The sequence below is a fragment of the Oculina patagonica genome, chromosome 8 (assembly GCF_052425735.1).
Source record: "Oculina patagonica isolate OP01 chromosome 8, crgOcupat, whole genome shotgun sequence".
Classification (NCBI taxonomy): domain Eukaryota; kingdom Metazoa; phylum Cnidaria; class Anthozoa; order Scleractinia; family Oculinidae; genus Oculina; species Oculina patagonica.
This window is the reverse complement of record NC_135765.1, coordinates 8,335,394-8,357,576: the sequence shown is the minus strand read 5'-3', so window position 1 is coordinate 8,357,576 and position 22,183 is coordinate 8,335,394. Positions and strand designations below refer to the sequence as shown.

The 22,183-nt window shown below is 39.5% G+C and overlaps 1 protein-coding gene across 1 annotated transcript; it reads left to right on the top strand.

The window, feature by feature from the left end:
* The first annotated feature begins 8,083 nt into the window (after positions 1-8,083).
* LOC144662608 (uncharacterized) lies at positions 8,084-20,616 on the top strand. The gene is made up of 3 exons (XM_078523459.1): positions 8,084-8,321; positions 12,810-13,441; positions 20,139-20,616. The coding sequence occupies exons 2-3, from the start codon at positions 12,820-12,822 to the stop codon at positions 20,594-20,596; spliced, it is 1,080 nt and encodes a 359-aa protein (XP_078379585.1). The 5' UTR covers positions 8,084-8,321; positions 12,810-12,819; the 3' UTR covers positions 20,597-20,616.
* Positions 20,617-22,183: the final 1,567 nt, after the last annotated feature.

Genomic DNA, 22,183 nt, shown 5'->3' with positions numbered 1-22,183 from the left:
ATGACTTATGCCATCTTCAGTTTATTGAGAATTTAAAATCTAGGGCTATATATATACCCAAGCTACAAATACAAAAATAGAAATGTATACAAAGTAAAATTACAATAACAAAAGATAATGGTAAAGCCGTTACAAAGTGGCAGGTACTGTCTGGTACTGTCTAGAACAGTAATTACTCACAGTGTGAGCTTTAGACCGTTACTAATAGAACAAAAGATTAAAATAAAAAGGTGTTGACATGCTGCACTTGAGTGTTTAATCTGGTTTTAAACTATTAATGTAAAAGGCCTCTTTTAATTTAAGAAAATAAACGGTTTGAGCAGAATCCAAAATTTTAAAGCAATCAGATGTGTATAAATTTTTGCAATTAGATGAACTGTTAAGGTGTTTAAAAACATGTGAATTTTTGTCAGTTAAAGTATGCTCTTTGATCCTTGTTGAAAAATGACGGGAAGTCTCGCCAATATAACGGGAGTTACATCCCGCACAAGTAAATTGATAAACAACAGAGGATCTAATAGCATCAGGAATGGGATCTTTAAAACTGAAAAAATTCTTTATTTTAAAAGAGGAAAAAACTAACTTGATGTTTAAGTCGCTGCAAAAACGCCTAGATAACTGTTTAATTTTTATCTGGGTTATATTAGATACATTGCCGATGAAAGGTAGTTTGAAATAGCGAGTGCTAGTGTTGTTAGAATTACTAATACTAACATCACTAGAGGAATTAAGTCTAACATTATCTAGATAACGTTTAATGATTTTGTCAATTATGTGAGAGGGAAATGAGTTACGTTTAAGAGTTTCTGTTAATTTAGCGAGATCTTTGCGAAAACCCGAATTAGAGTTATTGATTTTAAAAGCTCTGTCAACTAAGGTATGAATTAAACCTATTTTATACTTAAATGAAGTAAAACTAAAGTAATTAGTAAGAAGACCAGTGTAGGTTTTCTTATGATATATAGACATGGTACAAATAGGAGAAGAGTTATCTACTAAAATATCTAAGAAAGGTAATTTACCCTCTAACTGCTTTTCAAATGTAAATCTTATGTTAGGATGTCTGGTATTAAGGTAATCTAAAAATAACATGGCATCTTGCTCATTGTTAAATACACAAAAGGTGTCATCGACATATCTACGGTAAAATAAGATAGGGGAGTCTTTATAATTATTTAACCACTGTTCCTCATGGAAACCCATAAACAAGTTAGCTAAGATAGGAGCCAAAGGGGAGCCCATAGCCACCCCATCAATTTGATCATAAAAACAACCATTGAATAAAAAATGGGTATGAGAAGTAGCAAATGAAAACAACTTTTTAAGACTAACCTTACTAATGGGAAAATCAGGATTATGTTTGAAGATAGTATTGACTGCAATATTTATAGTCTGCTCAAGAGGGATATTAGTAAATAAACTTTGTACATCAAATGAAATAAGAAACTTGTCGTATGATCTAATATTTTGAAACTCCTGAACAAAAAAAAAAAAAATCTTGCGTAGTATATTTATCAGGAATATATGGACTAAGAATAGATACTAAATACTTAGCTAATTTATAATTGTAAGCCCCTATTGATGAAACGATGGGTCTAAAAGGTGGAGGAGAATTAGCTTCCCGTTGTTTGTGTAATTTGGGAAGGCCGTAAAACCTAGCAGGTAGTGACCCTGTAGGATAGATATCACGATATGTCTTCTCATCTAAGCAGCCTTTAGACTTAAGATCCCTAAGAAAGCGTTGAAGCTTACCCTCCCTACTTAAAGTAGGGTCCTTATCAAGACGTTTAAACTTAGACTGATCACTAAGAATATTAAGACAACAATCATTATATACGTTACGGTCCATAATGACAACTCCGTTTCCTTTGTCTGGCTTTAGGATGATAATGTTCCTATTGTTCTTAATGTTCCGGAGAATGCGATGTTTCTTGATGTCATGAGTAGTAGAACTCCTCCACCTTTTAGACCCATCGTTTCATCAATAGGGGCTTACAATTATAAATTAGCTAAGTATTTAGTATCTATTCTTAGTCCATATATTCCTGATAAATATACTACGCAAGATTCTTTTTCTTTTGTTCAGGAGTTTCAAAATATTAGATCATACGACAAGTTTCTTATTTCATTTGATGTACAAAGTTTATTTACTAATATCCCTCTTGAGCAGACTATAAATATTGCAGTCAATACTATCTTCAAACATAATCCTGATTTTCCCATTAGTAAGGTTAGTCTTAAAAAGTTGTTTTCATTTGCTACTTCTCATACCCATTTTTTATTCAATGGTTGTTTTTATGATCAAATTGATGGGGTGGCTATGGGCTCCCCTTTGGCTCCTATCTTAGCTAACTTGTTTATAGGTTTCCATGAGGAACAGTGGTTAAATAATTATAAAGACTCCCCTATCTTATTTTACCGTAGATATGTCGATGACACCTTTTGTGTATTTAACAATGAGCAAGATGCCATGTTATTTTTAGATTACCTTAATACCAGACATCCTAACATAAGATTTACATTTGAAAAGCAGTTAGAGGGTAAATTACCTTTCTTAGATATTTTAGTAGATAACTCTTCTCCTATTTGTACCATGTCTATATATCATAAGAAAACCTACACTGGTCTTCCTACTAATTACTTTAGTTTTACTTCATTTAAGTATAAAATAGGTTTAATTCATACCTTAGTTGACAGAGCTTTTAAAATCAATAACTCTAATTCGGGTTTTCGCAAAGATCTCGCTAAATTAACAGAAACTCTTAAACGTAACTCATTTCCCTCTCACATAATTGACAAAATCATTAAACGTTATCTAGATAATGTTAGACTTAATTCCTCTAGTGATGTTAGTATTAGTAATTCTAACAACACTAGCACTCGCTATTTCAAACTACCTTTCATCGGCAATGTATCTAATATAACCCAGATAAAAATTAAACAGTTATCTAGGCGTTTTTGCAGCGACTTAAACATCAAGTTAGTTTTTTCCTCTTTTAAAATAAAGAATTTTTTCAGTTTTAAAGATCCCATTCCTGATGCTATTAGATCCTCTGTTGTTTATCAATTTACTTGTGCGGGATGTAACTCCCGTTATATTGGCGAGACTTCCCGTCATTTTTCAACAAGGATCAAAGAGTATACTTTAACTGACAAAAATTCACATGTTTTTAAACACCTTAACAGTTCATCTAATTGCAAAAATTTATACACATCTGATTGCTTTAAAATTTTGGATTCTGCTCAAACCGTTTATTTTCTTAAATTAAAAGAGGCCTTTTACATTAATAGTTTAAAACCAGATTTAAACACTCAAGTGCAGCATGTCAACACCTTTTTATTTTAATCTTTTGTTCTATTAGTAACGGTCTAAAGCTCACACTGTGAGTAATTACTGTTCTAGACAGTACCAGACAGTACCTGCCACTTTGTAACGGCTTTACCATTATCTTTTGTTATTGTAATTTTACTTTGTATACATTTCTATTTTTGTATTTGTAGCTTGGGTATATATATAGCCCTAGATTTTAAATTCTCAATAAACTGAAGATGGCATAAGTCATGCCGAAACATGTCTTTAAAAAGTTGTTTCGTGTTTTTAAAATTAGTAATTTTACTAGTGCTAACAAGGAAATATGGAAATCTCGTCATTATTTGACGCGTCCAGAACTGTCTTTATTACTGTTCTATTTTCCGCAAAATTATGCCAACGGTAAGCCACCGGAGATCTGTTGCTCCAAATCAAGCTGAAATAGACAAAAGTGGTTTTCCTTTTGATAAAAGATGCTGCGTCACCTCACCTCCTGAAAGGAACAATGTCACGGTATATAAGTCATTTTTTCTGAGATCTTTCAAATTGAAGGAAAACTTAAAATACAGGGGCGGATCCAGGAATTTTGATTGGGGAGGGGGGTTCAAACTTTGATTCAGAAAACACTGTTGCAACGTTTTTGCGCAAAATAAACCACCCCCCCCCCCCCCCTCCCAACCAGTCGCGGCGGGTTGCAAGTTACAATTCCTTGGCCATTTACCGTGTTCATGAATTCTACACTCGCCAAGCCAAAGCTCATTCAAACCTCTCGCTTGGATGAGATAATTATATAGCGACGATATTATCTTGCTCTGAGCCCAGGGGGGGGGGGGGGCTCTGGGACACCAATAGAGAGGTGCTTTGATCGAGAAAATAACCATCAACCCACTACCAAGTTCACGGCTGACTCTTTTGATGCAGAAACTATTTTCCTGGACACCAGCGTTCACAAAGGCAAAATACGGCCCTGGTCCTTAGACTGCTTAGAACAAATTAACAAATTCCTTTACAACAGCATTTGCGGAAAAAAAGTTAGCGCTTCCAATCAAACAAAAGAAAAATCTTACCTTTTAGTAACGCAATACTACCCGGCAGTACAAACACGAATTATAGACTCGTGAAAAATTGGCATTCAATAGAACAACAACCATTGCTTAAAAAATATTCAAAGAACCTCACCTAACATCATACAATTGGAGTAGGTCTCTCAAATATTTACTCGTGAGATCAGGCTTGTCAACTTATTTTTATCACTTCCAATGCAAGAATTCCAGTGGTAAGCAAGTGTCAGGTCTGAGAGAGAGGGGGACCGGACCCCTCGGACCCTCCGCCTGGAACCGCCACTGAAATAATAGTTTTCTAACATAGAAAAACAACAAAGGAGTTATAAAAAGGCGAAAATAACCAAGAACGATTTAAAATGTGTTGTAGCTCCTTTAAGAGGTATGTTCAGTGATTTTGTTCGGTTGACTAAATTTTATTGTGAGTTCGATTATGTTCGATTACCGAACCCAATCGAATGATTGGCGTTCGATTGGGTTCGATTACCGAACGTTCGATCGGATACGCCGGGTTTGTAGCCAAATAATATTTTACAATGCAGTTCTATTTAGGCGATATAACAGGATTAGGTAATATCATCAAAAAATCTTAACTAACATTGGAACATGCAGTTTGGAAAGCACGATTGGCTGTAACGGAATTCATCTTTTACAATATCAATTTTTTCAAAAACGATGTAGGTGGATAACTGTAGCTAACAGTTAAACAAAAGGCTAGTGCAGGTTGCATTTACACTTAAACACCAATTACACTTATGATCCGCTATAACAACAGGTAGTGGTAATGGCTTACTAAACTGAAAACTAAGAGAAATATTTTCTACGTTGGATTTTCTAATTTTTCTATTCTTCCTGAGTGTATTTTCTTCCTTCACAGAAACATAAAGGCCTTGCAAAACGAGGAAACATGTTTCCAGAAACATTCTCAAACTCATTAATAATTCATGACGTTATAAGCCAACCAGAGCGCCCCATTCGGGTCAGGTGGATGAGTTGGAAACTCAATGAAACACCAGTTGAAAATCACTAGTGTTTCATCACGTTTTCATCACTAGTGTTTCATCACGTTTTCATCACTAGTGAAAAAATTGTTCTTAATCTGCATATTCATATATTACTCAAACACAGCTTTACATGAATCATTAATTTTTAATAAACAATGACCAGGAAAAACATTTCAAATTACAAACTGACAAGCCTAAGTCATTTGAAATTAAAGTTTACAGTACATTTCTAAAGTCGCCAAAACAGACTGGCATAGTATCCATATCCACATTCTGAGAAACTTTTTCTACCTTCCGTGACACGGACTCACTGCTGGAATCGACACTAATTGTCGCACTTACTAGCTAGCCTAGTGTAAGCGGCTGAACTTTGTGCAATTCATACTCTTTTTTAAAAACTCCACCAACCTCGAGTATTGGAACATTGACACTTCGCACTCGTTGCCAATCCTCAAAAATCCCTATTGCCCACTTATTTTTATATCTTGTAGACTTCGGTACTGCTCTCTCTACGCAAAGTTCTTCTTCCTCGATTGTTTTCGGGGAGCGAAACCTTCCTTCGGTCATGGCAAAAACAATATGTAAATCCCTTCAAGTTCACAACGCTTTTAGAATACAAATTTGGTGCAACGCGAAACTATTGGATAATTAAAAACAAAAGCTCACAAATACAATGAATGCCGACTGAATACAACAAATCACACATACAAGGCATTTTAAAGAAAAATGGGAAAAAATACGACACTGCATAATTTTGTATTGTTTCTTTAGAGAAGTCATTTCAAAAACTCGTGCATCGTGTTTCATCACGATTTCCAAACACTCGAAAACAGATGAAAGCACTCGGCCGAAGCGGCCTCGTGCTTTCATCTGTTTTCTCGTGTTTGGAAATCGTGATGAAACACTCGCACTCGTTTTTGAAATAGTACTTCATGACGCACGCTTGCATGTCTCCCCAATGTTTCCCAGTTTTGCCATACGGGAAGCATTGTTCCCCAGCTGTTTCCGAGAAGCACTTGTTGTTCTGTTACACCGCAAAAACATTCCGTGTTTCCATGCGATATGAAATGTAGCCTGCGTTGCAGACGTACAAAACCCCGGTAAGCAATTATGAAAACGTTTTTCGTCGTTTTGTCAGGCCTTAACTGCGGAAAAATCGCAGCGTAAATCTCTTTGTAAATTTATGCGCAATTCAGTTTTAGACTGTCATGTAAAAATATCAATAAACTATCTATCTATCTGTAAACGGTTAAGGAGAATCCCGGGGGGTACTCCCATATATGGGCTATATAGGTATGTGCCGCGGGATAGAGTATGGTTTTTGAGGTTCTCAGTCCTTAAATAGGGTATCATTTTTGCTCCTTTTGGCATTGTGTTCCCGCTGTGATCCTTTAATAAGGTACCTAAATTCTATCAGCTTTAATAAACGCGCAGCTAATCGAAATAACCGGCACGCATACATGCATGCACAGGCGAAGACGCTTTACAATGATCCCAGAAATTGCATTTTTCTTATTCATTTTAATTTTTATTTGCCTTGACTACAAAACGAACCTCCAATAGATTACAAAACTACAGTATGATAAGATAAATACATTAAATCATTATGAACTTCGTCATTTAGCAACAGAAAGGCCCAGGATTGATTTCCACACCTAGTCGATACTGAAGATTGTGTGACATTTCCGTATTGAAATGGTCTGAAATGTAATGAAGTCAAGAAGACCTAGAATCACTTACATGCATTTATGCAACTTATCAAACAAAACATTTTAGATCAGCTAAATCAGCAATAGGGTAGAAGTTCTTTCTGAACTCTGGCTTCTCGTACAAATAGGAATACGGATACCGTCACTGTGTTATTTTTAATGGCTTGAGATAAATACCCGAATAAATATTATCAAAGGCAGTAAAAGGAAGATGGCGAGTCGCGAAGGGAAAAGTTAAATATTATCGACAACAATGCACGTCAAAGCAAACAATGATTTCAGATAGCTCACCTTTGCAATCTAATCAAGATACTGCTGCCATCGGTCTCCCTTTTGGAAAGGTTTCAAAAGTTATGACACTAACCGGTCTTCACTCGTCAAATTCAACATCAGTCAACTTAGTCTGCCATCACGTATGCCGACTTCGAATACACGTACAACGGTAAAAAAGTTCTTTAAGCGAGCTCACAATTATCCAGTACATCATTCTCCCCTGACCCCAAAACTCCGTTTAACTGTACGTTAGAAATCAAACGCGTTTTGCCGATGGATGCTCTTAAAGTTGATTCATACTCATTGACAATCAAAGATGGCGTACCGAAACTGAGTAAACAACAAAGTGCCTAGTTCCCAGTGCTACTCGGTTGGAGTAATCTTTCACTCCTCACACGGCCGTCCACCGGGCCATAGCATATAGGCGTCACCGCCTAAAAAGGTATCTTAAAAACGGACAATCCGTTCAAGTATCAGTAAAGTGATTTTATAAAGATTTGTGTTTGGCCGTGCGCGGTTAGCCGCTATTTGGGTCGTCACGGAACGCTTCTCCTTCCCTTAAATAGGGTGTCATTTTTCGGTTTTGGGCCTTAAAAATGGTATCAAGTTTTGCTTTCTTTATCCTTAAATAGGGTCAGGGTTTAAGAACCTTCGCGGCACACCCCTATCCGAAAATTATGGGAGTACCCCCGGGAGAAGAATGTGAGCGTATGGCGACAATGACCTTTAATTTGCAGTCAGTGTACGTATGACGACAATTTATGCATGACCTTTCTGGATCGACAAAACACGCATACAGTTTGTCACGATAGCGAATGCAAATTTCGAGTCAAGCCAAGACGAACGGCAACAACATTCGATTGCAGAAGTCTTCAATGGATTATACATATAACGGAAGAAGAAAAGACCGATTGTTTCTGTTCATCGTAGCCGAGAAAACAATGTGCCATGTTTCAAGATAAAGGTACGTTGAACTTATTACCAAATTGAAAATGATTTTATGATAAGCTTACAATTTCTGATCGAATTTCTTATAGTGAAAAATTGAATAGTTCTTCTTTGTTAGATCCACTAGTAAAGTGACTAGAGCCTGACTAGACTCAAATCACAACATTACATAAAAACAGTTTTTGTTAAGTCTTCATGAGATGAAAATGCACATCATCGGCAAGCACAACTGAATTCGCCGCCATTCGTTAGCAGCTGGAAGAGACACAGGGAGCCGCAGAGCCAAATTTGACCTTTGTGAATATTAAAATGTTCGATTTATATCGATCACACGATCGATTGTGGGCCATATTGTGGGCTATATTGGGGGATACTGGTACAGTAGAACCCCCGTAACTCGAACTCAGACAATTCTAACTCCATCGATATCATGATAATATCAAAATACAGGTTATTATCAAAATATCAAGGTTGACACGATATCATCGTCATACCAAAATATCAAACATTTAGGGTACCTGGAAAACCCGAATAGCGAATAGTCGCGAATAGCGAATAGTACGAATAGTGCGAATAGTCGCGAATAGTGACGAATAGTCGCGAATAGTTGCGAATAGTGACGAATAGTTGCGAATAGTGACGAATAGTCGCGAATAGTGACGAGTAGTCGCGAATAGTGACGAATATAATAGTCGTAAATAGTCGTTGTGAATAAGCCTACAGGATTTCTACAAAATTAACCGCCACATGCACAGGATAATCTAGAAATCCAAACAAGTCATATGTCATATGCTCACAAATCGTCGAAAGAGAGCCGCTTGTAGTAGCTTCCTATATCTCCTCACAAAATGCCGACCGACCATAAACTGTATTTACTTACATTTCATGCTCATGAATCACGATCCAAGGCAAGTTCTGTCAGCAAAACAATAATATACAAATGAGAGACAAGTGTTCTGTAATTAGTTTATCGATGTGAAAAGACATAAGAAGTTGTGTTATAAAAACAACAACACCAAAGCCAGTTTCCTTCGCAGCAGTTATTAAGGCTCGTCACGCAACCCTTGCTTGCATTAATTTTATTCCCATTTCTTTGGTGGTATCTGCCTGGGGCTGTCAATCACCGGCAAGAAAACAGAAAATACGCTAGAATACGCTTTTTCAACGGTATATATCCCACGTTGCTGGAACTACACAATAATAATAATAATAATAATAATAATAATAATTGTTTCGTTGATCAAATAGGCGTTGTCTCCTATTGACAGACATTTACTTGATTACTTAGACATTTATTCAAAGTGTTACACAATAGGTTATAAAAACACATTTCAGTTCAGTTCAGTAAAATCGGATGTTGAAGTAAGAACGACGTTTGTTTTGTCGTCACTGTTAAATGCGCTAACCAGGACTGAGAATTTGTAAGGAAAGCTAACCGGAAAGCTAACCTGTGAAGTGAAGTACAACTGATGTTAACGACCCGCCACAGAAGTAAGTTTCGATCGGGTTGATTAAGTTTGCTGTGGAGTTTTCTGTTACGAAATCAAGTATAAGGTTATGTTTGTTCTAATCACGACGTTAAATGTATCTCTCTTAGATCGAATAATTATATTAAAGCCTGGATTTGATATTATGCGGTTTGTGGTGGTCGTCTTCTGTGCTAACCAGTTCCAAGAGGAAACAATAATAATAATAATAATAATAATAATAATAATAATAATAATAACTAGTTGTACCTATCGGTAAGTGCCAACGAGCGAAATACTCATGTTTGTTCATAAGAACAGATATTGAATGGTTTTTGATAGAACTATATTTGAAATGACCAAAATATGGTAAATTGTATTTTAGGTAATATACGAAAAAAGTGCTACTGGTGTTCATAAATGACACAGGCTTGATAGCCTGCGTAGCAGGCGCCGTAGTTTCCAGCGCGCGTATTCTCGCGATCGCGCACTCTTTTAAACATCTTTAAACTCTTTTCAACGTTAAAATGTCACAAAATATAGGCAATAAATGAGGTTTAATCACTGTTTTGTAAATGCAACACGCGATGGTTCCGTTCACAAAAGGGATAGTTGCATTTCAAGAACTTCTTATAAATCAAATCCCAAAATAAAAACTGCTAAGATGCTTTTTTAAAAATAATTTTCAGCAATCAGAGACAGTAATGCACGGGTCAGATTTCAGTCTCGCATGCGAAGTGTCATGTTCAGTTTCGCAAAACTTGAAAAATTTGAACAGAAAACAAAACTCGAACGGTCAAGGATTATTTGGAGACAAAACTTTTATTTAAGTTAACATTACATTTGCCGTTAGAAGCAAAAAACTTTTGACTTTCTTGTGTGTATGACATGCAGTAATTTTAGTGAGCGTCGCTTTGAATTGATGTTAATTATTCCTACGCGGAACGAAAATGCGTGCCAAATAAAATATAAACGGTATTTGATTTGGAATAAATCATCGGTCAAACAATTACTATAAACACAATCAACACTAAAAGGAAGTATTTACCCGACTTCAGCATTCTCATAAGTCAAGAAAACTCTATTTGAAGTCAACAGTCCGCTTTTGATTTTCATGTCTCTCTTCGATCGTAAATCAAAGGACTCCAAAGTCGAAAGATTATTTCATCGCTTTAAAGACCTTGATGTTCGTTTTTTCGGCGGTCGAATATTCTGTAGGGTATTCTTTTTCGATTTATAATTTCCTAAAGGTGTATTTATCGGTAAAGGGATGAATGACCGCATTGAAAATTTTAACAGCGAGCCGCGTGGACGCCATTTTGGTCATTTGCTCTCTAGCAAGGAGTGAGAGACTGGGAACCAGTTGGGAAGAACAATACAACCCAAATATGGGGTTTACTTACACCCAAATATGGTCATAAAAGAGTCCCTTACGCAGAACTTAAGATTTTCTCTGCCTATACACTCATACGCACACGGCTCTATGATTCTGCCGCCTCGACAGCCTCGCCTCTTGGCTCGGCTGTCTCGTTGGCAATAACGACTTTATTACAGTATATCCATTTGACATGGCTCTTCATCTGTAATATGCTAACTACAAAAATAATAATAAATAAATTAAAAAGTTTATGTCTCTGATTCGTCACTTTTCGTCACTATTCGCAACTATTCGTCACTATTCGCGACTATTCGTCACTATTCGCAACTATTCGTCACTATTCGTCACTAATCGCAACTATTCGTACTATTCGCTATTCGCGACTATTCGCTATTCGGGTTTTCCAGACACCCTAAATCTTTATGATAATATCATGATAACATCAAAATATCAAGACTGACAACATATCATCTTCATATCACTGAAGATATCAAATCTTTATGAAAATATCATGATATTAAAATATCGAGATCGACAAGCTTAAGATATCATCGTAATATAAAGTACGTAATCCTTTATAATAATAACATGATAATATCAAAACATCAAGATTGACAAGACATCGTCGTGATATCAAAATATCAAATCTTTCATTATAATATTATGATAATATCAAAATATCATGATGATATCAAAATAACAGATCTTGTTGATATTATGATCTTCTGCAGTCCCTCGCCTAAAGCCTAGTTCTCATATGATCGCCCCGATCGTTTCTATCGCATCGATCGTTTGCAAATACTGAGACTATTGAAGCGATTGGAAGCGATCGTAGGTTTTCATATGATCGTCTCGATCGCCTGGTATGAGCGAAGTCCTACAAAAAACAGTTTTACGGAGAAGAAGGAAAAGAAAAGCTAGAAGAATAGAACACGCGCGATCCAAGCGATCCCAATCGCCGCGGTCGTCAACGATTGTCTGTTCGAGTCTGTGTAATGTTCCCATATAATCGTTCCGATCGCAAGAAATTTTTTGTAAGTGACAGAGGGGATAGAAACGATCGAGGCGATAATATGAGAACCAGGCTTTAGTGACTTTAGTGACTCGAACCAAGTCCAATTTCCCTTGGATTTATCCCTACGTTTCCCCGCAAGGACAAATGGCGAGAGACCTGGATGCCAGTGCAAAACAGTAAAATCATATTATTGGCGTTTTACCCGGAACACCCTAAGTGAGACCAAACATCCGAAATGTGTACCCCTAAGCGAGACGAGGAGCATCCCTGCCCCTTTCATATCGACACCTGAAAATCAGCTGTTGTTGTAAAATTTTGAATTGGTAACGGACACTTAGAACCCGGACATAGAAGTAGAAGAGAAAAAAAGAAGTAATTTCTGTAAGCGAAAATTAACAACTACTGAAAGTTTCGACATCATGGAGTAAATGTCCTTCTCAAAATTACGGTGAAAACCTCAATATAAATGAGGCGAAGGCTGACCGTAGAATGTCTCACCTTCCTAACGGTCACCTATTACAAACTCAAATCCCACTATGCATTACGAACCACAAACCCGCGCCCAACCCTCTGGTCCGTTCCGGCAAAACAGTAGTTTATGCTGATTTAAGACCATTACAAATTAAAGTTTCTCATTCGTTTCAGCGACCATTAAATGGGTGACAAAGTGGACCGTCAGCCAGCAGGTGCATCCAGCCGGATTACTAGCGGCATCAGGGGCATATTCTCTAAAGCAAAGAACTCAGCGAAGAACAAAACCACGATCACCTTAAAGAACCTTCTACTGTCCGCCGTTGTCGTGGGACTCGAGCAGCTTTTAAGTTCCAAAGTGTTCGAATGTCCTACCAATAACCATAAAGCCTACGGAACTGTATTTCTCGTGGCTCCATTTTTTATAGTTTTTTTCACCAGTCTGGTAATTCTTGGTGGGCTTTCCAAGCTAACTGAGAGATGTTTCGTTGGAAAGTACCGCCGGTGGAGCGAATGTACCGGTCTTGTTTTACCAAACACCATCAAAGCTCTTTTTGGACCATTCGTTTGGTTGATCACTGCGTTCGTTGACACTACGCCCTACGTGTGTAGTGAAGTTGGACCGGCCATCAAGAAAAGAAATCTGACTAACGAGGCAGTGATAAAAGCATTGGAACAGGAGTTTGCAGATGCGAAAAGCACATCACATATGCTGGCCTGGTTGTTCTTTATAATTTTGGTCATTGTAACTGCCCTAGAAATGTTTTCAAAGAGATGTGTGCTCAAAGATGAAGAACTTGTAGAAGGTTAGTACCGTGAAATCTGTTGTGATATTGAATAAGTTTGCATAATTAAGTTTTGCACGTGACTAAGATTGTTATGTAACCGCGCCTCGGGTCTCGCGTGGTCTTGTTCGTCAGCCATTAAAAGTTGTTGTGTTAGCTTGGCCTCGGCGTCTTTACGTTGATCGTAACATGGTGTCAGACGCGAGATTTTAACCCAACGTTTCAGAATTACTTCGTAGCTTTGAAGTCCTCAAGTCCAGCGTTTCGTTCGCGATTGGTAGGCTGTTGTGAAGTCTATAGTTTGCGTTCGAGTTTGCTTTGGTTCGTTGCACGTGGCATTACAAGTATCATGGCTGCTGTCAGTACTACAGCGAAAATTCCCTCGCCGCTGAATCTTACTGACCGTTTGCATCAAGGAGAAAATTGGAAATCGTTTCGACGTGAATGGAAGTTTTACGAGCTAGCGGCTGGCATTCACAAGAAACAAGAAGAAGTTCGGGTGGCTTCGCTGTTGAATGTGATCGGTAAAGAAGGAATGGACATGTACGACACCTTCCAATGGGCTAATGCTTCGGACGCTCTGAAGATTGATAAGGTTCTTGAAAAGTTCGAAGAGCGTTGTGTCCCTGCACGGAACGAAACCTATGAAAGATATGTTTTCTTCAAACGTGAGCAATTGTCCAGTGAGTCGCTTGATAATTACATAACTGCATTGATGAAGCTTTCAGAATCGTGTGGTTTTGGTGCGTTACGAGAATCGCTGGTTCGAGACCGCTTAATTCTCGGTGTGAAGGATGATAGAGTTCGTGAAAAGCTTCTTGGAAAGCGAGACCTCGATCTCGATAAAGCCATCGAAACTATCAAGGCAAGTCAAGTTACTCACAAGCGAGCGACCGAAATTTCAGAAGAATCTTCAGGACACGAAGATATTAATCGAGTGAGTCACAAACCTCCGTTTAAAAACAAGCGCCGGAAAACGCCGCCTCCCAAGCTTCCGTCGCCAAACAAGGGACCTCCCAAGCTGAAAGAGTGTTTGTTTTGTGGTGGTAAACATGCACTGGAAAGGAAATTGTGCCCGGCCTCTGGTCAGAAATGTAAGAAGTGTGGTAAACAAGGTCATTTTGCAGTCAAGTGTCACGGCAACTCAGAAGGTGCGAAAGTTCACATGGTCGAAGAAGAATTTTACATTCATAGCATCAGTGGTCAAGGTCAAGCTCTCGTCTCACTAACTGTCAATGATTCAGCATCAGTGACATTTCAAATTGATACAGGTTCTACTGCAAATATTTTGCCACTGCAGGATTACATCAGGGCAACAAACGATCACAGCAAAGCTAAAATTGTTCCCAAGGACATTACACTTGTTATGCATGATCTCTCGAGGCGAAAGGCACTGGGTTTTGCCAGGATGAAAGTGGAACATAATGGTAGTAAGCATGAACTGAATTTTGTCATTGTCGACCAGAAGGTCACACCTTTGCTTGGTTTGCAGTCATCAAAGGGGATGGGTCTTATCAAGATTATGGTCTCTAGTGCTGATACCCCTATCAATAATGTAATTGAAGCCCCGAAACAAGATCCAGTAGTTTCTGAGGATGTCACCAATGATCCTGTGCTTAGTCCTTTTGTTGATGTGTTCCAAGGCATTGGCTGTTTACCCGGGGAATACAACATCCAGCTGAGTTAAGATGTTCACCCTGTTGTTCACCCACCACGAAGAGTGCCTGTTCCTAAGCCGAGAGGCCATGAAGACCGAGCTTGACAAGATGGTTGCCAAGGAGATTATTACTCCAGTTACAGAGCCAACTGACTGGGTGTCGAGTGTCTTAGCAGTCCACAAGAAGGATGGATCGGTTCGCATTTGTCTGGATCCCAAAGATTTGAACACTGCCATTAAGCGCTCTCATTACCCTTTACCGACAGTTGAAGATGTCACAACTCATCTCACAAATGCCAAAGTGTTCAGTGTGTTTGATGCGAAAAGTGGATTTTGGCAAGTGAAACTAACTGAGCAATCAAGCTTTTACACCACTTTTAACACCCCCTTTGGCCGCTTTCGTTGGCTGAGAATGCCATTTGGCATAAGTTCTGCGCCCGAGATATGGCAGCGGAAGATGCATGAAGCAATTGAGGGTCTCCAAGGATTGGAAGTTATCGCCGATGATTTCCTGGTTTGTGGATTTGGAGACACTGTCGATGAAGCAGTAAAGGATCATGATCAGAATTTAACGGCTTTCCTTGAAAGATGCCGTGAGTTGAATCTGACACTTAATCTTCAGAAGGTTAAGCTTCGCCTATCAGAAGTACCATTCATGGGTCATCTACTCACTGCTGATGGTGTGGTGACCGACCCAAACAAAGTTCGTGCCATACGTGACATGCCAACCCCGACAGATGTCAAATCCCTAAAGCGATTCCTTGGCATGGTTACTTACTTGGCTAAGTTCTTACCAAACCTGTCCAGTGTCTGCGAGCCGTTGAGACGACTGGAGCTTAAGAATACTGAATGGTATTGGCTGCCTGTTCATGATGAAGCTGTCCAGAGTATCAAGCTAGAGAATCTTGTTTGTAAAGCTCCAGTGTTGAAGTTTTACGATGTCAATCAGGAAGTCACAATCGAAAGTGACGCATCACTTTCTGGACTTGGCGCCTCCCTACTTCAGGAGGGTCAGCCAGTTGCATTTGCCTCTAGAGCCCTAACTCCAACAGAAGGTCGTTACGCGCAGATTGAAAAGGAGCTTCTCTCAGTCGTGTTTGCCTGTGAGCGATTTGATACGTACCTGTTTGGTCGAGATGTGGTACACGTTAAAACAGATCATCAGCCCCTAGAAGCTATTTTCAAGCTTGGCTCTGCTCCCAAGCGTCTCCAGCGGATGCTGCTGCGTCTACAGCGATACAACCTTGATATCAAGTACCAAAAAGGAAGCTCGATGGTTATGTCAGATCCCCTGTCCCGAGCTTATCTAGATGAACCTCCCACTCAGACCGAGTACTGTAGTGAGTTAGAGGCGATAGTACTTACAGAGGATCTTCCCATTTCAGAAGCACGACTAATGGAATTCAAAGAAGGCACAGCCTCAGATGAAAACCTTCAAACCCTTATGTCAGTTGTCCTAGAGGGTTGGCCTAGCACTCCTGATGAAGTTCCAGCAGAGGTCAAGCCATATTTTCAGTTTCGAGATGAAATCACAGCTCAAAATGATATGGTTTGCTGTTCAAGGCTGAGCGTCTTATTGTACCTGCCAAGTTAAGAAAGGAGATGATGGAAATGGTTCATTCGTCTCATCTCGGTATCGAGGGATGTCTTAGACGAGCTAGAGAGGTGTTTTACTGGCCGCGTATGAATGCTGAGTTGAAAGACTTCATTCTCAAGTGTGATATCTGCAATTCCTTCAAGCCAGAGCAGCCTTGAGAACCGCTAATGCCCCATGCAATTCCATCAAGGCCTTGGCAAAAAATTGGCACAGATATGTTCTTCTTTGATGGGCGCCAGTACCTGATTACAGTTGATTATTACTCCTCTTTCTTCGAGGTTGACAAGCTCGACATGACAGACTCCAGGACAGTCATTGCAAAGTTGAAAATGCATTTTAGTCGTCATGGAATTACGGAGGTTGTAATCTCCGACAACGGACCACAGTATTCTTCTGCTGAGTTTGCAAAGTTTGCAAATGACTGGCACTTTCAACACCTCACATCCTCTCCGCGCTATCCCCAAAGTAATGGAAAGGTCGAGAGTGCTGTGAAAATCTGTGAAAATCTAATGAAGAAGGCAGCGTGTGGAAAGTTTGACCCGTACCTTGCTCTTCTAGACTACCGCGACACGCCCACAGAAATTGGTTCATCCCCAGCGCAAAGGCTGTTCAGCAGAAGAACACGCAATTTGTTACCTCTGTCAAGTAAACAACTACAGCCTAACACACTTCCCCCACAAGCTGTCCAAGACAAGCTGATTAACTCTAAACAGAAGCAGGCTTTCTACTACAACCTGAAAGGAAAAGCATTGCCCGAGTTGCAACCTGGACAGACAGTCAGGATGAAGAAGCCAAACGAATCTACTTGGACAGAAGCTGTTTGCAAGAAAATGATTGGCCCACGTTCCTATGTTGTTGTATCGGGTGGCCAAACGTACAGGCGAAATCACCGACAGCTGCGATCAGTGCCACAATCAGATTCTTCAACTATTGTGCAACCAGCATTTGAGCCACTGCGATCATTGCCACAAGCAGATTCCCCATCTGTTGTGAAACCTGCAGCTGAACCTCTGCCTGTTGTGAAACCTTCAGCTGAACCTCCGCCTGTTGTGAAACCTGCAGCAGAGCATGTGGAACTTGCATCCAATCCTAATGTGACAAGGAGTGGTCGTATTGTGAAACCACCAGCCCGTTTTCAGGACTTTACTACTTAGACCTGTTAGACATTTTTATTTGGAACTCTGATTCATTGTTGAACATGTACACTGTTGCTGTTTTTATTACTAAGGAACTCAGTCGCTTTTTGTGCGAGAACTTTGTGAAAGACACTTTCTTTACAAAGGGGAAGATGTTGTGATATTGAATAAGTTTACATAATTAAGTTTTGCACGTGACTAAGATTGTTATGTAACCGCGCCTCGGGTCTCGCGTGGTCTTGTTCGTCAGCCATTAAAAGTTGTTGTGTTAGCTTGGCCTCGGCGTCTTTACGTTGATCGTAACAAAATCCTTCCTTTAAGCTCGGTGATAAATAATGAAGATGAATTGTTCAACAATGACACAAGCATTGCACACAAAAGAAAAAATCTTAGCCCCGACGAGAATCGAACCCATGGCCTCCCAGATACCGGTTGGGCGCTCTAATTAACTGAGCTACGAGAGACTTGTGCTGAGCTGGGCCATTTTACTAGGTTGATAAGTGACACACGTCCTGCATACTGCTGGATCAGCAATGTCGAAATCATCAAGTGTAGTGAATAATAAAGATGGTGAGGTTTTTTTCGCTATTCGAGCTAACCATATAACTATTTGTAAGCCTCAAAAGGGCTTTGTCGCGGATTTTAACAGATTAACTTTAGAACAGCCAAAAGCAACACGAACTTTGAAGCTGTTTTGTCCCTGCGACATGTTGCACGGAATTCAACTCGTTGAACTTCGTGCAACATGTCGCAGGGACAAAATGTTGCTGGAATTCGTGTTGCACGTGCCAAACATTGGCTGCGGTCACATCTAGACTGCTAACTATAGTTAGGACGGCGTTAACTATAGTTAGCTATTTCGATAATGTGACCGCTTCTCTGTTCGCCCTAACTATAGTTAGAAAATTTACGCCTCGCTGATCCAAAACAATACACACTAACTATAGTTATACCCAAGCAAGGTTCATGGGTTAGTCTTAAGTTTACAAACGAAAAGCCAATCAGAATGCGACAATTCTTTTCGCACGTGCGAAATGAACATAAATATGCAAAACAAAGCGTCAAGGAAAGGAAAACAAGAAAAACAACATGCCAAGAAATTACATATCATCAATGTTAGCAAAAATAAAGCTTGAATTCTTCGGTTTCTAGCATCCCTACTTCATTTTATTTTCTTCAACGCCGAAATGCCGTGCAAAAATAAAAAAATAGAGGAACACCTAGACACAAATAAACCACAAGGGCTGTCATGAACTAATTTAAATACCAAATTATTCACAACCTTATCAGAACTAACTATAGTTAACTGCATTGGTGTGACCGCAAAGACGACAGAAAGCACTAACTATAGTTAGGTATGACGTCTCCTAACTTGAGACTAACTATAGTTAAACTTTAGTTACGTCGTAGATGTGACCGCAGCCATTATCAGCACATTCGAGGGGATGTGTCGCTGCGACATGTCCCTGCGGCATGTTCCCCGCGGCTACAGTTACTTGTGTGGGTACTCATTTTGATTTTGTTGCTGCTACATGTCCCCGCTACACGTCCCTGTTACATGTCCCTTTAGTGTGAACAACACATGATTCTGTCGCTGCTACATGTTGCTGCGACATGCCCCTGTGTCTTGTCCCCCCGTGTGCGGATACCTTTATGCACTTCAATGTACTGAATGAGTCCCTTTCAGTCCGAATCCCTAATCGAGGCAGAACCATAGTCGCGTTCAACCGCTTTCGAAGTTGTCATCAGATGGAACCTAGCTAATTTAAAGATCGTACATGTCAGCCGCTGTCATTGATAAATGTTAGTTAAAGGTCTCCGCATACGTGGGGTCAAGACGCAGTGGCATGTCGCAGCAACATGTAGCAGCGACAAAATCTTGTGTTGCTCACGCTGAGGGGACATGAAGCCGGGACGTGTAGCGGGAACATGTGGCAGCGACAAAATCACAATGTGTACACACGCAAGAAAATGTAGCGGGGACATATCGCAGCGACATGTCCCCTCGTGTGTGCTGATCATTTTTGGCGCGTACAACACGAATTCCTGCAACATTTTGTCCCTGCGACATGTCAGTGCACGAAGTTCAACGATTCGAATTCCGTGCAACAAGTCGCAGGAACAAAACTGCCGCAAAATCGCCCCCGTTGCATGTTCCCTCAGTGTGAACAACATGATTTTGTCGCTGCTACATGTTGCTGCAACATGTCCCTGCGACATGTCCCTACGTGTGCGGAGACCTTAACGGAACCTTGACTCAGTCATCTGTTGTATGATATACAAACCACCTGAAACCCATATTTTCAAATTATTTCTTTCTTTCTCTAGATCCCTTCATTCTTGAACGACGCGAAGCTTATAAGGCAATGGAGACCTTCTGCGAGCGTACCAGGCATCTGTACAAACAGGACAGAAACGCTAGTAAAGGGACGAGGCCATCTGGTAGCGGGGAAGAACCAAATCCTAATCCACACGCTGTTACCCGTGAAGACGAAGCCGAAGACAGAGAAGATAAGGAAGGGAAAGAAACAGACCCATTCATACCGAAATACGAAGAAACAAAAATAATTCTTTATCCCGATGGCGCGCCTGAACTATTCGGCCAAAAAAGAGTCGAAAAACTGTTCGAGAACTGGTCCAAAAAGGACGCCTGGCATTATCTTAAAGCGTATAAGGAATTTGCAGGAATGTATCCCAGAATTGCGTCTGGAAAGCCATGGAAGCCGTGGGTATCTGATTGTATAGTGAATGACAATGTGTTGAAAGAGGACACCTCTCCACCTTAACCCTTTCACTCCTGAATTTTCACTTTGGCTAATGCGCGTAAGCCACAATTTGGACGGCTTTCTTATTCTCGTTAGGGACGGACCATTATTTTTTTGGAAGGGGGGGGGGGGGGGATGAAAAATATTGAAGAAAAGTGTTTGCAGGGCCTGGAAAGACAAAATAAATTGTTTGCAAAAACGATATGTATAGAAAAAAATAGTAAGAATTTCGAAAAATATGTTTGCAGAGGTGCATAAACTATATGAACGAACTTTTAGTGCCAAACTCTGAAATAAATGAAAGAAATAGTCGATATGGCTCTGTCAACTTGGCCTGCCCCCGTTTCAAACGAAAAACCGAAGGAGGGCGATCATTTAGCGTGAGAGCAACTAGACTTTGGAACACTCTTCCCAATTTCTTAAAGAAAAGTGAGAGTCTACATTGTTTTAAAAATGGCCTAATTGATTTTTACGCATCTAGCCTTAAGGACATTCATCATTTTACAGTTTTTTAATTCTTAATCCCTATTTTTAGAAATTTCTGTATTTTAATTCAAATTTTAAATTGTATATATTATGTAGTTGTAATTTGTAATCCGAGGGCCGCTTGTTTGTCAGTAGTTTTTACTGTTTGCCGTTACCCTCTTTTAATAAAGTTGATTGATTGATTGAAACTAAAAAAAAAAAGTTTGCAGAGGAAAATTTTTCATCCCCCCCTCCAAGAAAATAATGGTCCGTCCCTTACTTTCTACTCTTCACATCCTTTCTTTTGGTCGAAGAAGTTTTGAAGTAATCATAAGAAAATGCCAGAAAACCACTCAAAACTACTGCAAAGTACACAAAATCAATAAACCTTTGCTTAAAAACCGTAAAATGGTAAAAAATTAATTACATATAAGTTAATTTCATTAATAGAAACACGAAAATTACAAATTTGGGAAAACATGCCTATCAAAATGCCGTTGCCATGGTGATGTCAAGTTCCTGACACAACATTCTATCCTACCAAAATATTCCCTGATAAATTTTAGATAAAATCACAAAGTTTTGCAGGGTTTGGTTGAATCTTGAAAAAGTTATAAGCGTTCAAAGTCAGCGCGGGCCTCAAAAGCCCCCCCCCTCCCCCCGGTCTGAATAGGTTTAAAATGCGCGTTTAGGAGTAAAAGGATTAAGACTCAGTTTTGCTAGAGGTTCAGGGAAAGGAGTTCTGAACAAGGTAAAAAATGGGTAACCCTTTGAACTTTACGATACCCTTAAATTAGACAAACTTACAAGAATCAGCGGCTCTACGCCTTACAAGATAAAATAAAACCTTTCCTAAACAATTTTACTCTTTTTTATCTGCCTGTAAATTTATTAGGTAAGTGCCAATCAAATTTGATGAAAAGGAACACTGCAGATTGATGACCGTATATTTATCATTGACCTTCGTACCAGTAAACAATGTGCCTATTTCAGTCATTTTGAAAAGCAATATATGAGCCTATGAGCGTGCTAAACGCCCGAGATTATGTAAGTACACTTAACAAGACTTGACATCTTTCTAGCCATAGGCGGCGGAGCACGGCGCGGGGGGACAGGGGGCTTAGATTCCCATCCCCTACGTTT

Excerpts from the sequence above, each read along its gene's own strand:
- LOC144662608 (XM_078523459.1), top strand. The coding sequence starts at position 12,820 with ATGGGTGACAAAGTGGACCGTCAGCCAGCAGGTGCATCCAGCCGGATT. Across the intron at positions 13,442-20,138 it reads AGATGAAGAACTTGTAGAAG|ATCCCTTCATTCTTGAACGA; the intron begins GTTAGTACCGTG and ends TTCTTTCTCTAG.